The 15,822-nt window shown below is 37.4% G+C and overlaps 1 protein-coding gene across 1 annotated transcript; it reads right to left on the bottom strand.

Annotated features, from left to right (window-relative positions):
* Nucleotides 1–1,290: 1,290 nt before the first annotated feature.
* LOC125225310 (sialic acid synthase) lies at nucleotides 1,291–15,810 on the bottom strand. Its single transcript, XM_048128957.1, has 5 exons — nucleotides 15,529–15,810; nucleotides 3,924–4,139; nucleotides 3,448–3,795; nucleotides 2,860–3,010; nucleotides 1,291–1,882 (listed from the first exon to the last, which is right to left on the bottom strand). The coding sequence occupies exons 1-5, from the start codon at nucleotides 15,664–15,666 to the stop codon at nucleotides 1,677–1,679; spliced, it is 1,059 nt and encodes a 352-aa protein (XP_047984914.1). The 5' UTR covers nucleotides 15,667–15,810; the 3' UTR covers nucleotides 1,291–1,676.
* Between the last annotated feature and the right edge of the window lie 12 nt (nucleotides 15,811–15,822).

Genomic DNA, 15,822 nt, shown 5'->3' with positions numbered 1-15,822 from the left:
TTTTCTTAATTATGTATATTAATTATAATAATTATTTTTACTACAAGATGTTGTATGGCAAAAGCGATCGTACTCGTATTATAACCACATAGGTATGGCTGGCATACTATTTTGTTCACCAAAGTTACTAGTGATTTTAAAATGAACGTCCTTTTAGGGTTGTTTTTAATTAAGAGTATATTTTTGAGACATAAGATATTGAATTTCGAGAAAAATTCCGAAATTGATGGGAGTAAATTTGTATAATTCTAAAAATTAAAAAAAAAACCGTTAAATAAATCTAATACAGATAATAAAAGGTATTTTGGCCAGAATATGGAGAAGATGGACCGTTTGATGGATCTTTGTAAACTCATAACCATTTTGATTCGATTTTGTAGATGCGTTATAAGTACGCTCCACATTTTTTAGGGTTCCGTAGTCAACTAGGAACCCTTATAGTTTCGCCATGTCTGTCTGTCCGTCCGTCCGTCCGTCCGTCCGTCCGCGGATAATCTCAGTAACCGTTAGCACTAGAAAGCTGAAATTTGGTACCAATATGTATATGAATCACGCCGACAAAGTGCAAAAATAAAAAATGGAAAAAAATGTTTTATTAGGGTACTCCCCCTACATGTAAAGTGGGGGCTGATTTTTTTTTTCATTCCAACCCTAACGTGTGATATATTGTTGGATAGGTATTTAAAAATGAATAAGGGTTTGCTAACATCGTTTTTTGATAATATTTATATTTTCGGAAATAATCGCTCCTAAAGGAAAAAAAGTGCGTCCCCCCCCCCCCCCCCCCCTCTAACTTTTGAACCATATGTTTAAAAAATATGAAAAAAATCACAAAAGTAGAACTTTATAAAGACTTTCTAGGAAAATTGTTTTGAACTTGATAGGTTCAGTAGTTTTTGAGAAAAATACGGAAAACTACGGAACCCTACACTGAGCGTGGCCCGACACGCTCTTGGCCGGTTTTTTTAAGTTGTCCCTAACACTTTTACTTTGGAACTTTTTTGTTATCTATTACTCGGAATCATGAGTTCTGTCGATCTTAACGGAAATACAAAACTGTCCAAATGTATCCATATAATATTCGATCTTACCATACCATTACCGCCATACAAAGTCTAAGAAAAACGGTAACGGAATGAGAATAAAACCTTAGAATTTCTTCTCTATTCTCCTATTAAAGTAATGGTACCAGTGCTCGACAGTGACCTAGTAGATGCCACTTTCAATCTTAACTCATTGTCAATAAATGTGAGAAGTGTGTCAACTATTGGGTATTAGCGTGTCGAGTACTAGTACTACCTTACGTACAGTCGACTACAAAAAGATGTATACACTTTTTCACCTTAATACAATGCAATAAGGTGAAAAAATGGATACATTTTTTTTAGTCGACTGTACAAAAGAACTTGAAATTCTGAGCAGACATAACATAAAAATGTAATTAAAATAAAATGGGATATAGCCAGCGCCGGGCCGAGCATCAGGGTAGAGCGTAATGGACTTATGGCACCTATGATTACCTTTTTATTAACAAACTCGCCAATGAGGCTGTTCTTTCATCATTCAGCATGTTGGCGCCTCTCCTATAGTTTGGCGCCTAAAGCGACCGCTCCACTCGCTCTACCCTAGATCCGGCCCTGGATATAGCTAAATAAAATACCCTGTACTGGACAACCCTAGCAGAAGTCTCCCTTATTCAACGGTTCGTCCTCTTTCTTATCGACCACTAGCGTCTTGTATATGACGTCCTCGAAGTGCAGTGCGTTGAGTCCTTTCGGCTCGGCTACCTTGATCTTGACGTCGCCGGGGTACAGGATCTCACCCTTGTTCTTTGTACTGCCCATCACTAGTGACTTTTGAAGCTTGTCGATGCAGGGAATTTCTGAAATTAATACAATATTGACTTGATGAATGCATGTCACAGTATCTAAATAGGTACGTAACTACAATGTTTTTTATTTTGATTACGGTCATTTTGCTAATTTGTGCTTAAATATTACACGCACGACGTGTACTAACTCTTGAAAATCCTTACATTTCAGGTTCCTTTACATCCATGTATTTCATTCATTGTATGAATAATTGTATTAGGTACCCATGACTCTTGTTTCTATGCATAAGTACGAGTAGTGACCGTGAACCCAATTGATACCAATCCATTACTTGTTCATATTTAATCTGACATTGACGCGACGATTGAGATGTGGTGTGGGATTGTACCTATTTACTTAAATCAGAGCTTAAATGTATTGAAAAGTAGATACGTGCAGCTGGTTTGTGAATGCATAAAATACAGGTCACCTTTATTAGACTAAACATTACTTCAAGATTGTCCAAGGAGAAGGCGTTAAACCCTTGTAAATTAGATACATCGATAATTAATACCTGCTTGCGCTGCGCGTCGGTTGAAAAGTTTGATTCAATACATCGCAATATACCACTGGTAGATACCCACTTATCCAGTATTAAGTATTGCAGCACGTCATCTGAGTGATCAGTGCCATGACCATACCTGATTTTGAATTTCTTGATGAACGTGCCCATGCAGTGAGGCCTAGATGCGACAACTCGCTCGGCGTTAGCGAGCACGTATTGTCCACCCATCGGCGTGCCCAGTGAGGCCTCGAAGTCGCGCACGTCTCGCACCAGCTGCGAGAACTCGCTTGGTGCGAGCGAGCACACGTGGTCCGTGCCCTGCAGCTGTCAGCACACATACCTGAGGCGACGACCTTCTTGATGGACGTGCCCAGCGAGGCCTCGATGACGCGCATGTCTCGCACTAGCTGCGAGAACTCGCTTGGTGCGAGCGAGCACACGTGGACTGTAGTGCGTTTTATGGTCAATTGTCAGCAAACATACCTGAGGTGACGACCTTCTTAATAGGCGTGCCCAGGGACGCTTCAATGACGCGCACGTCTCGCACCAGCTGCGAGAACTCACTCGGCGTCAGCGAGCACACGTGGTCTGTTCCCTTCATGGTCTTGTCTAATGTTATGTGCTTCTCCAGAACCTGGAACGAGACATATCGAATGGAATAGTTAAAACGAAATTCCGCAGCGTTCCACGTCAATCTAGCTAGGTAACTGACAAATGCACAGCGACTGTTGTTCGCAGAGACATAGTATTTTAGCTCTGCTAGCAGGGGTTCCCAAAGTGATCCAGGTGAACCCCCAGGGGTCCACGGGAGACTCGATGGGGGTCTACGTCTATAATTCGTACGAAAATATGGTAGAGATGTGGTGTAGGGGGTCCACCAGAAACAGTTGAAGGTGTCGATTCAAAATTTGTCAATTGAAAAGGTCGTTCTGTAATTTAGATTATTACAGTTTACTTTCGGCGACCGGCTTTATTTGAAGAATTTGTTATAAATTGATGATAATTGGTGTGCACAGCACCTATTTACTTGAAAGTATAGATACCTACTTAAAATATTTTTTTAATGCTAACCTTAGCCCCCAGCGCAACGGCTCCTAAAGCGACAGCCGTGCCAAGCTCCTGGCCGGAGTATCCGACTGGAATGTCGAAAGTGTTCTTGTAGTCCTGCAGCACGGTCAGGTTGCAGTCCTCAAACGGCACGGGGTAAGCCGAGATGCAGTGCAGCAGGCAGAACTGCTTGTGCTGCGCGGATATGATGTCGTATATCGTCTTCACTGCGCTCTTGTCCACCATCCCAGTCGAGATGATCAGAGGAATCTTTTTAGAGGCAGCGTATTTGAGGAAGAGCAAGTTGTTCGAATCGCCGGATCCAATTTTGATGAAGGGTACCTTCATGTTGATTAGGAAATCGAAGGACACCTGAAATTATTATCATTTACAGTTCGTTAAATTCGTTAGAATCATAGCCTTATTGAAATGACATTGCATCTTATATGGTTGAATTGAATACGATGAATTTTTGTTGGAAATTTACGAAGGGTTCTTACCATGTCCATGGCGGAAGCGGTGCACAGAATGCCGACCTCCTGTGCATACTTGAACAGCTCTCTGTACTGTGTTTCCGAGAATTCCAAGTGCTTCTTGTGGTCGCCATAGGTCTTGCCCCATGAGTTAGCATTGTCATACGGCCGCTCCAGATATTTCTTTGTGAACTTTTCTTTTAAACATGTTTTTTGAAATTTGACACAACTGGCGCCTGCATCCTGAAAATTTCAAAGATTAAAAATTAGTTTTGTAGTTTTAATTCCATGTGAAGATGTACCGTTTATTTACCTCCAGGACCACCAAGTTGAATTCCTAAAATGTTGGATTTGCAAAAAGTTGAATTTGCAGGATGTTGAATGTTAAAATGTTGAATTTGCATTATGTTGAGTTCTTTTTATGTCCAAATTGCATTAAGTTGAATTTGCAGCTTGTTGAATCCTAAAATGTTGAATTTGCAGAAAGTTGACTTTGCGGTATGGTGAACCCTAAAATGTTGAATTTCCATAAGATTGAATTTGCAGTAGGTACCTACAGGGTGTAGCAAAGGCCCCGAGTGATACTTTAACAGCTGATAGGGTTACTAATGACCCTAAGTGTGATACAAGTGAAAAAATTTCGTAGTTCGAAAAAAATGAGTTTCGATTTTTTCCGCTTAAATAGCAATCAGGGTATTGGTCTTGTGGGCTGTTGAAGTACCTAAAGTGCATTGGGGTAATTTCGAACGTCGTTTAATTTTGAAAGTCACATAAAAATCACCATTATTTCCATCATATCAAGATTCCCCTTTCGAAATTACCCGAGCATATCTGTATGTCGAAATTATCTCAAAGCACCCTATTGACTTTTGTTACATGCTATATAGTTTCAGGGCATATTTAAGTTCCAAGACTCCACTGATGAGCCTTTTCGAAGCAAAATGCCTTAAAATTTTGTTCCCCGTTACAGCAATGGGTTAAATACAGTCTGAAGACTGAAATTCATGACCATCAAAGGTACATTTTTTTCTCCTATTAGGACCAAAAAGCTCGCGATTCAGAGTAGAAATCATATTAAAAAATACCCATGTTAAAAAAAGATTCCAGGAATATAAACTTGAGTTCCTAAAATGTTGAAATCCCGAAATGTTGAAAGTATACATTTTGAGAATTCAACTTTTTGATATTTCAACGTTCTGAGAATTCAACATTTTGCGAAACTGAAAAAAATCAACATTCTGGGAAAGTCAACGTTTCGGGATTTCAACATTTTAGGAATTCAACCTGGTGGTCCGGGAGGTTTATTTAGATATATCTTTCGAGCTGATACTTGGACTTTACTTTGACAAACATTTCTCCGTTTGATTGATACTGGTTTTATCTGGTATTGGAGATTAATATTTACGTCAAGGACCGAGGACGGCGAGAACACTTGACAACAAAGGATACTAGTACAGATACCTACTGTTTACCAAGGTTCTTATTCCGTCTAAGTACCTCAGCAATTCCCGTCAACTTTGTACAATGCCACGTCAGCAAATTTTAATTGATCCTATTTTGTTACCAACATTTAGTAATATAATTCGACTTTCGTAAGATATATACAGGATAATTGTTATAATTAAGAAAATATAGATACTAGAGAACCTTAATGACGAAATAAAACTTAATAAAATCTCAATTCATCAACAAAATCTTGGTAACAAAATAGGCATTAATAAAAACAAATTTAACTTTTCCCTTAATTTTTGTACAAAGTTGACGGGAATTGCTGACCTATAAATAAATATAGGTAGGTACTTATAATTGCTTTATCTTTGAAGTCGACTGTAAATTTTATCAGTCTAAGCTGCTAATCTAGAACTTAAGTAACATACCTACCTCAATATCATCTACCCTACAAAAAATATACTTATGAAACAAAACTATTCATGTATCCGGAAATTGTAAATAATCTTAAAATAGTGGTCATTTTTAAAAGATTCACTAACTTTCGTGACCGACTACATTTCAACATACATATCAATATTTCTGATGGCGATTGGCGAGATTACATATAGGTAGGTCTTTATACTCGTACAAAGGAATATCAAATAGTACGAGTTCTTAACCAGATGTACAGTCCGGTCTGGCAGAAAGCATGAAACTTGGCATGTATATAGCTTATAGGTTTATAAGAAAATATGGAAGTAGAAACACGCCGAGGTGTCAATGTTTCCCCTCTTTCCCCCCACTTTTGTATCCCTGATTTCAGTTTTTTAATATTTACATGAAAACCGTGAAAGCTACCATCACGATGTCCAGGAGAAGTATATTCTTCATAAAATTCTCTACAATATTGTCTTTGGAAATATAAAGCTAGAACTTATAATTTTCAAACTATGCTGATTTTCCCCTAACGATATTTCTCTTTGGTGACCTGAACGAAAATGATATACGATTTGCCCTAGTCACTAAGAGCAAAAAGAAGTAATGCATAGTTTTCACCGAGGAAACCGGCCCTTTCCCCTTTGTGGGGGGGTTGTGACGTGCGATTTCATGACTATTGAGCTAAATCGGATCAGTTTGATCCAAGGAACAATTTTGTGAAGCAACATCGCCACAGGTAAAAGAGCAAAGTCGCTAGTCTTACTTATCGTACAGGTCACCAAAGAGAAATATCGTTAGGGGAAAATGAGCATAGTTTGAAAATTATAAGTTCTAGCTTTATACTTCCAAAGACAATATTGTAGAAAATTTTATGAAGAAAATATTTCTCCTAGACATCGTGATGGTAGCTTTAACGGTTTTCATGGAAATATTAAAAAACTGAAATCAGGGAAACAAAAGTGTGGAAAAAGAGGGGAAACATTGACACCTCGGCGTGTTTCTACTTCCATATTGTGGTGTATGTGTATCTATAGATATATATGTCATGTATCATCCATGTATTGAGTAGTCTGTAAGTTGAGTTTGAACAATAAACACATGTAATCGAGCTCCGTATTTTATTGTTATTCCGCCAACCGTACATGGCGACCCTTGGCCAGTCGCCACGCGCCGCGCGTGTTTGCCTAATAAGTCAGTGATCAGACCAAATATGTGCGTCGCGAGTGATTCGAAACCGAGACTGTTTGCGGCCTTACTAGAACAGACAGTATTCCAGCCGATAATTTGCATAATCGCAGTACAACCGTTAGCAGGAAAAGTTTTAGTGTCTAATAACACCAGTGCAACGAAAATTCCAAATGGGTTCTTCAACTTCCACTGAGAAAAAAGAAGTGATAATCGCTCAAACTGCAGCAGGGGGCAGCAACAATGTCGACTTGCAACAATTGAAATTTCATGCCTCCACCACCAACATCATCCTAGCCATTATATTATTCATTGTTTTGCTGACGTTACTTTACGGAATATATAAAATAAGTGCCACAAGAAGTGGATTCAACGAGAAATCAACCATCACGTCATGTTCAGAAGATCGTTTAGAAGGGATAAGCGGCCAGCAGACGACGACGTCTAGTGCAGGAGGAAATGCAGGAGCAGTGTTAAACAACGGTGTCGTAATAGTGAGTGTTAAATTCACGTAAGAAAAAAAAACAGTGTGCTACATAGTGCAATGTGTCCCAGTTATAGTATGTAATGGTGGAAGAACTTTCTAGTGTCTTCGACAGTTTAAAAAAACTTAAAGACAATACACAAAAATTAGCAAAAATTAAAAGAACTCCTAATGTGTTGCAAAATACCTTGTTAAAAGCTACTCAATTGTATACACAATACCTAAAGTGTTCAGAGACATTAGATGCAGATATATCAAAAAATCTTATTAAGGGTAGTGACATAATTCCTATTAAAGAAATTTGTATTCGAATAGAAAACTTGTACGTACAGTTACAAGAATTTTGTACGGCACAGGGCATTGAAAGCAAAAACACCATGGAAAAGTTTAACCTTAAAACGGCGGTGTCTTTATTGCCTGAAATAACGAGCGATGAAGACAGCGTCAAGAAATTGATTGACGCCATAGAATTGTACAGTGACATGATTGACTCGGACAGTCAACCGAATTTAATAAAATTTATTTTAAAAACTAGGTTGACAGAAAGCGCAAAATTACGCCTATCATCTTCTTATACGTCCTGTAAAAACCTGATAGACGACCTAAAATTGCATTTATTAACAAAAAAATCCCCTACCGCGCTTCACGCTCAACTAATTCAAGAAAAACAAGGCACTAGCACTATCGATGAGTATGGTAAAAGATTAGAAAAACTTTTCGTAGACTTAACGATATCGCAGGCCGACGGTGACAAAAAAGCATTCGACGTGTTAAAACCGATTAATGAAAAATTAGCAATCAGAAATTTCACTGACGGCCTGAGATCACGTAACTTAAGCATTATATTAACAGCGCGTGACTACAAATCCTTAAAGGACGTCATAAGAGCTGCTAAAGACGAAGAACTTTCTTCAAGGGAGCAGCAGTCGCAAGAGGAGATGTTTACGGGATCCCGAGGAAGACCCTCAGGTGAGTATAACACCCGTCCATTTACAGGCCGAGGCAGGAACACATGGTACAACCAAAGTAGTAGGGGTCAACACGCCTACTCACACGCAACTCGAAATGATTCGACTGCGACTTATAGTACGGGCAGCCGCGGGCGCCCGCTCTATCGAGGACACATGCACCGGGGTAATCGTTACTCGCGTAGCATGTATCGAGGTAATTACAACTACAACCGCCCGAGTGTAAATTACATTGAAAACCAAAATTTACCCAATTCAAGCGAGACTACAAATAATCCGGCAACACAGGAAAATGAATCAGAGTTTTTTCGTGCATAACATATTTTCATGTGATAGTAGTGACTACATAGAATTACCCGTCAATGACGTAACATGTTCTTGGCTATTAGATACGGGCTCATCATTATGCGCTATAAGCCTTGAAACTGTAATTGAGCTTAGCATTCCGATTACTAAAAGTAGCATTCCCGTAAATGGCCTCGGGGGACGTCTCGATACCGAAGGATATGTTTACATTAGCTTCATTATAAATGGTGCGGAATTTGAACACAAGTTTCACGTCATAAAAGATTGGCCGTGTTGGACGAATGCATTGATAGGTAGAGATTTTTTTAAAAAATATTATTGCTTCATAGATTATTACGACGATATGTTCTCATTATTTAACCATGACTTAAATAAGATTATTACGTTACCAATATGTACAAGACAGCCGGATGACAATGATAACTTATTCATACCGCCGCGATGCGAAAAAATAATATTTATAAGGACAAATTTCGAAGAAGATTGTATAGTAACTCCGAAACAAATAGGTAAAGGGATTTTCATTGCAGGAAGTATTAGTCCGCCTATTAATGGGAAAATTCCCATACAAATACTTAACACCCGGGAAGATGGCGTGACCTTAACGAACTTAAATCCGGAATTGACTACTTTAAACAACTACAATATTTGTAACTTTGAAAAATGCGACAATATAGACAGTGAACGTGTTCGAAAAATGCTGTCGTTTTTAAATTTGTCTCATTTAAATATAGAGGAAAGACGCTCAATACAAAATATTTGCGCAAAATACTCTGACGTATTCCATTTACCAGGGGATAAGTTGTCGACCACAAACATTTATCAACCTAATATTACACTGAAACCAGACTCCGTTCCTGTTTATGTGAAACCCTATCGGTTGCCACAAATTCATAGGGATGAAATAGATAAAAAAATTAAAGAAATGTTGGCAGACGACATTATCGAACCATCCAATAGTGAGTGGTCTAGCCCAGTTCTCCTAGTTCCAAAAAAATCTAACTCTGACGTAAAAAAATGGCGATTAGTTATAGATTTTAGAAAACTAAACAATCAGATCGTTGATGACAAATTTCCGCTTCCTAATATAACGGACATTTTAGACTCTCTTTCAGGAGCGATGTATTTCTCACATCTTGACCTAAGCCAAGGTTATTATCAATTAAATTTAGATCCAAATAGTAGAAAACTAACAGCATTCACTACACACTCAGGGCATTACCAGCTAACTAGATTACCCCAAGGTCTGAAAACAAGCCCTAATTGTTTTTCCAGGGCCATGACAATTGCAATGGCGGGTTTGCATCATGAAAAGTGTCTTGTGTACCTTGATGACCTAATTTGTTACGGCCGAAACCTACAAACCCACAATAAAAATCTTATAGATATATTATCTCGACTTAGGCAAGTTAATCTAAAATTAAATCCTAATAAATGCAACTTTTTAAAGAAAGAATTATTATATTTAGGGCATATAGTGTCATCAGACGGTGTCAAACCTGATCCAGAAAAAACAAAAGCTATTGATAACTATTCAACTCCAGAAAATATAGATGACGTTCGTAGATTTGTTGCATTCGCAAACTACTACAGAAAATTCATACCCTCTTTTGCAGAAATTACTTTACCATTAACAAAACTATGCCGGAAAAATGTACCATTTGTTTGGACAAATGACTGCAATGCAGCCTTTAATGAAATAAAAAAAAAATTAGCAAATCCACCCATACTTCAATACCCAAACTTTGACGAAAATAACACATTTATTTTGAAAACTGATGCTAATGGTTATGCGTTGGGTGCGATTCTGAGTAACGGCGATAATAGACCCGTAGCTTATGCCAGTCGCACTCTGAATAAAGCGGAAATCAACTACTCTACTATAGATAAAGAACTTTTGGCGATTGTCTGGTCAATAAAATACTTTAGACCATACCTGTATGGTAAGAAATTTAAAATCGAAACAGATCACAAACCACTAATATATTTATTTAATATGTCTAATCCAAATAGTCGCCAAATGAAATTCCGTTTAGTACTGGAAGAGTACGATTTTGACGTCGAATATGTCAAAGGGACAAACAATGTCGCAGCCGATGCATTATCTCGTATAAGAATCAGTAGTGACGAATTAAAAGCAATGCATGAAAACATCATAGCAGTTCTAACTAGGGCTCAACGAAGGAAACATGAAAATATGTTACAACCACAAAATAAATCTCCTGACAGTCAAGTAGTTATAACACCCCAACCCCGAGTGGTAGACATGTTAAAAGTACCAAATAATTACACAGAACTCTTGCTAAATCTACATGACAAAGATATCAATAATTTGCAACATTATGTCACAAAAGAGAGCGAAGACTTCGCATTTTTGGAAACGAAGTCTATAATTTACGTCAAACCATCATCCCGATCGTATTGCGCACGAGCTGCCTTTGCGAGGGCGTTGAGTTTGTTTTGTACAAATATAAATGTAAATAACTTGTATGTTATAAAGAATGACAATAATAAAGAAAAAGTAGAAGAGTTAACGCGTGCCATTAATAAATTACCAACGTGGACCGGCCCACGGTTACATATTTTAAGAGGAATAAAAAGGATTACCGATACAGACACAATCCGTGTCATACTAAATGACTACCACATGCTGCCAACTAGTGGCCATGCTGGCATTAGGCGCATGTTAAACAATATTAAAAGACTGTATTTCTGGAACGGCATGGAAAAAGATGTCATAAATTTCGTGAAAAAGTGCGATTCATGTCAGAGACAGAAACACAGTAAGTATATACGAGAACCAATGTCAATAACTGACACAGGTAAGTCAGCTTTTAGTAGAATATTTTTAGATTTAGTTGGCCCGTTAATTAAGGATGACAATGGTTATAATTATATATTAACATTACAGTGCGACCTCACAAAGTATGTCGAAGCCTATCCCCTAACAACTAAAGAAACGGTGGCGGTTGCTACTGCATTTGTAAACAACTTCATTCTACGCTACGGCATACCTAGTGAGATCGTTACCGATCGAGGGACGGAATTTATTTCAGCTACCATGCAAGAAGTGTGCAAACTCTTAAAAATTACACACTTAACCTCAACCGCTTATCATCATCAAACTATAGGTGCGTTAGAAAATAGTCATAAAAATCTAATTTCCTTTTTACGTATTCAAACAAACAACGCGCCCCAAAATTGGAGTACATGGTTACCTTATTGGTCTTTTGCTTTCAATACCACTGTACACAGTGAAACTAAATATAGCCCATTTGAACTTGTTTTTGGCAAATTATGTAGTATACCGACACATCTAACAGATACTTTAGACCCATTATATAACCATAACGATTACCCATGCGAATTAAAATATAGGATACACCGGTCAAATCTTACATGAAAATCGGCTAAAAAAACAAAGTGTGATGTAAAGCTGGATTTTTGGTATGTTATTTAGAGTCCTTGGGGGAATGTAAGACTACATTTTGCAAGCAAAAAAAAAGTGTGCTAACTTCGTAATTTAAAAAAAAAAGGAAAAAAATCGGACATTTTTTGATCTTTATTTTTTTATTAAAAAACTATGCGTTTTTGGTCAAAAGTTGCTGTGTAATGTTGAAAGCGCATTAAATTTCAAACAGTTTGACATCTTTTTTATCAATGTCCGTCAAATAGTTTTCGAGATATGAAGCGTCAAAAAAGGTTAATTTTTGACGCATTTATAAAATGTAGCGTTTTGTCAATATTTTTAAACAAATATCTGCAAAATACTTCATGATAATGATATATATTGCAATATAACATTGTATAAAATTTATTTTGCTTTAGTTTTAGTGCAAATAAAGGTCAGTAAGACGAATAGTTACTTTGGTAAACAAAAAAAAATCTATAAATAGAGAAGCCAAGAGTCTGGTAGATTGGTTAAGGTAAAATAGTTTACGCTAAAAGTTTTAGGTTGAAAGTGCTATCTATTCGATCTTACTTTCTTTGATATCCGTTTATCTGAAAAAATTGTCTAAGCTAACTTTGCATCGATTTGACTATTACTAATGAAGAAATAAAATACAGTAAAATTTTGAAGTTTAGTAAATTAGAAAAATAAAACAGAATTAGTTACATTTTACGTTTCCTTTTTGAGGGTCCTGGTTCTGCACTTGAGTTGTATTTGACCACCAATTGCTGTGGAATAAACTACGGGAACGGAAAGCGCCCACGCCAATTATTAAGATACTGGAGAAGTGGTATTCCCAGCAGAAGAACGTAGTAAGATGGAAGTCAACTCTGTCCACAGCCAGCGGGCTAAACTGTGGCGTGAGACAAGGAGGCAGTATGTCTCCGGCTCTCTTCAGCGTGTACATGGATGGGCTGTCGCAGGCTTTGACCAGTACCGAGGTTGGCTGCTCCATCAATGGACAAATGATAAATCACATCGCATATGCAGATGATATGGTCCTACTAGCACCATCTGTGGGAGCTATGCGTAAGTTACTTGCAGAATGCGAGAGATACGCCAGCCAGCATAACATGAGATACAATCCGGACAAGTCTGAATTTATGCTCATGGAGGCAGCACATACATGTACCACCTCTTTTGCTTGATGGAGTTCAATTGCGGAAAGTACACGAAGTTAAATATCTTGGCCACATCTTGTTGTCCAGTTTAAAAGACCAGGAGGACATAGAAAGGCACAGGCGAGCCACAGCAGTAAGGGCAAACATGTTGGCTAGAAGATTCGCCAAATGTAGTGACAGCGTTAAAAGACAGCAGCTGTTCCTCAGTTTTTGTACAAGCGTGTATACTGTCGAGTTATGGTCCGACTACACCTGCGCGGCTGTGAGAGACCTGCGCGTGCAATACAACACATACTATGTACTGATATTTCGTTAAACGGAGAATACTATGATTCGGGCACGTCCACGACAACGCTCGTGAGATTACATCGATGTTATTGACCCTCAGTGATATGCTTTAAAAACCAGTCCGTACAAGAACAATTTCGGAACAATCTGATTCAATTACTTAATGAGGGTTTTCTACTCGTAAATATTTTTTTCCGCCAAGCGGCGATCCTGAGGTCTTTCTGACCGTAAACTTAACTTACTAAATAAATGTTGATTTGATATACGCAAATATGTGTCTGAGTAATACTTGAACAGCTCCCAAATAATAATAATTCGTTCTCCGCTACGCCTCCTGTAAATATATGTAAACTATCCCATTTGGCCATTACCATCCACCGATTATTTCTGATCCAGTTATACTAGACTTATGATATAATCCTATTTTTTTAAATAACTGGCACTCTTTTGGTCTTAAATGAAAGCTAGTGAAATTTTCTACATCTTTATTTTACAATTTATGTAATAGACTGAGTTGTTTTGCTGATATCTGTCTCAAAATATTAGCAAAACGAATATTTTCATAGAAAGGGGAAAAATGCTCTTTTTTTGACGCTTCATATCTCAAAAAATTATTGACGGACATTGATAAAAAAGATGTCAAACTGTTTGTAATTTAATGCGCTTTCAACATTACATAGCAACTTTTGACCAAAAATGCATATTTTTTTAATAAAACGGCAAAAACCAAAAAAAGTCTGATTTTTTTACTTTTTTTTTTAAATTACGAAGTTAGCACATCATTTTTTTGCTTGCAAAATATAGTCCTACATTCCCCCAAGGACCCCAAATAACATACCAAAAATGCAGCTTTACATCACACTTTGTTTTTTTATTTCTCTTTTTGACCAGTGTAGGATTCAAAAGTCGCAATTAGATGCTAAGACAAATCTTTGTAAAAGTAAAGAGGTAAGAAAATACAGATACGACACTGATGTAAACACTGTAAAATATGCAGAAGGCGATTTAATTTTGGTAAAAAATGAAGCTCGCGCCAATAAATTGGACCCTTTATATTTAGGCCCATATAAGGTAGTTAAGGATATACAACCAAATGTAATCATTTTAGATAATAAAAATAAGCAAAATATATTGCACAAAAATAGGACTAAGCCATATGTTTCCTAAAAAAAAAAAAACACACTCTCTATTATGTATTTTTTTTTAAATGAAGAGGGGGCGTGTGGTGTATGTGTATCTATAGATATATATGTCATGTATCATCCATGTATTGAGTAGTCTGTAAGTTGAGTTTGAACAATAAACACATGTAATCGAGCTCCGTATTTTATTGTTATTCCGCCAACCGTACAATATTTTCTTATAAACTTATAAGCTATATACATGCCAAGTTTCATGCTTTCTGCCAGCAGGGACTGTACTCTCATACTAAATAGCCGTTTCGGCCCCGCACTAAAAGTTCTATAAATAAGTAAAGACTCGCCAACATTGTACCTACATGCAAATTAAATGATAATGATTATGTTTTAATGTCAATCTAGTTGGGCCTGCGACGCAAATGATGTCTTAATGGACTGGGAACTACCTAAGATGCAATATTTAAATTTATATTGGTGGCAGTATGTAAACAAGTCGTCACAAAGAAAAGTGAAAGTATGTAGGTACACACATACCTACTGGCCTTCTACTTTTTAAATAATGTGACAACTAACAAACCTACTCATTCATATCAAAAATATAAATACCTACCTAATTCCTCAACTGCTAGGGGATACCTATGTACCTGTGGCAACTGTGCAAATATATATGTATAGGAAATTGGTTATACCAATAAAAAACAAAGGAGAACTTTACACTTGTTTGTAAACAGATCTGCTTTGTTTCCTTATTATCGAAATCTTTTGTGTGGCGGAAAAGTCACCATTAACACTACCTACATAAATAGGAAGAGACAACTTACCTTTGCGGCTTTTATCAACTTTTTCGCTATTTCAATGTCACCTTGGTGGTTTTGTCCGACTTCTGCTATAATGAAACACGGGTGAGTGCCGCCAATTTTGACGTCCGGGCTTATTGTAACTTCGACCGAATTCGACATGGTCCACAAATTTTAAAACACTATAGGAGAACACTGAAGCGGATTGCAGTTAGAGTAACACTGGATTCATATGTAAAGGTTTATCGACCTCCAGCAAAGTAAATAAGGTCAATTTAATATAAAAGCGAGTAGCTGGGTGCGCGCACGCATCACTAG

Source organism: Leguminivora glycinivorella, chromosome 4 (assembly GCF_023078275.1).
Source record: "Leguminivora glycinivorella isolate SPB_JAAS2020 chromosome 4, LegGlyc_1.1, whole genome shotgun sequence".
NCBI classification, from domain to species: domain Eukaryota; kingdom Metazoa; phylum Arthropoda; class Insecta; order Lepidoptera; family Tortricidae; genus Leguminivora; species Leguminivora glycinivorella.
This window is presented reverse-complemented; position numbering and strand designations above follow the sequence as displayed.

What these genes read in the sequence shown, in the direction of transcription:
- LOC125225310 (XM_048128957.1), bottom strand. Translation starts at nt 15,666, where the DNA reads ATGTCGAATTCGGTCGAAGTTACAATAAGCCCGGACGTCAAAATTGGC. An exon ending in AGTTGATAAAAGCCGCAAAG is followed by an intron (nt 4,140 to 15,528) that starts GTAAGTTGTCTC and finishes TGAAATTTTCAG; the next exon opens with GATGCAGGCGCCAGTTGTGT. An exon ending in CCGTTGCGCTGGGGGCTAAG is followed by an intron (nt 3,011 to 3,447) that starts GTTAGCATTAAA and finishes GTCTCGTTCCAG; the next exon opens with GTTCTGGAGAAGCACATAAC.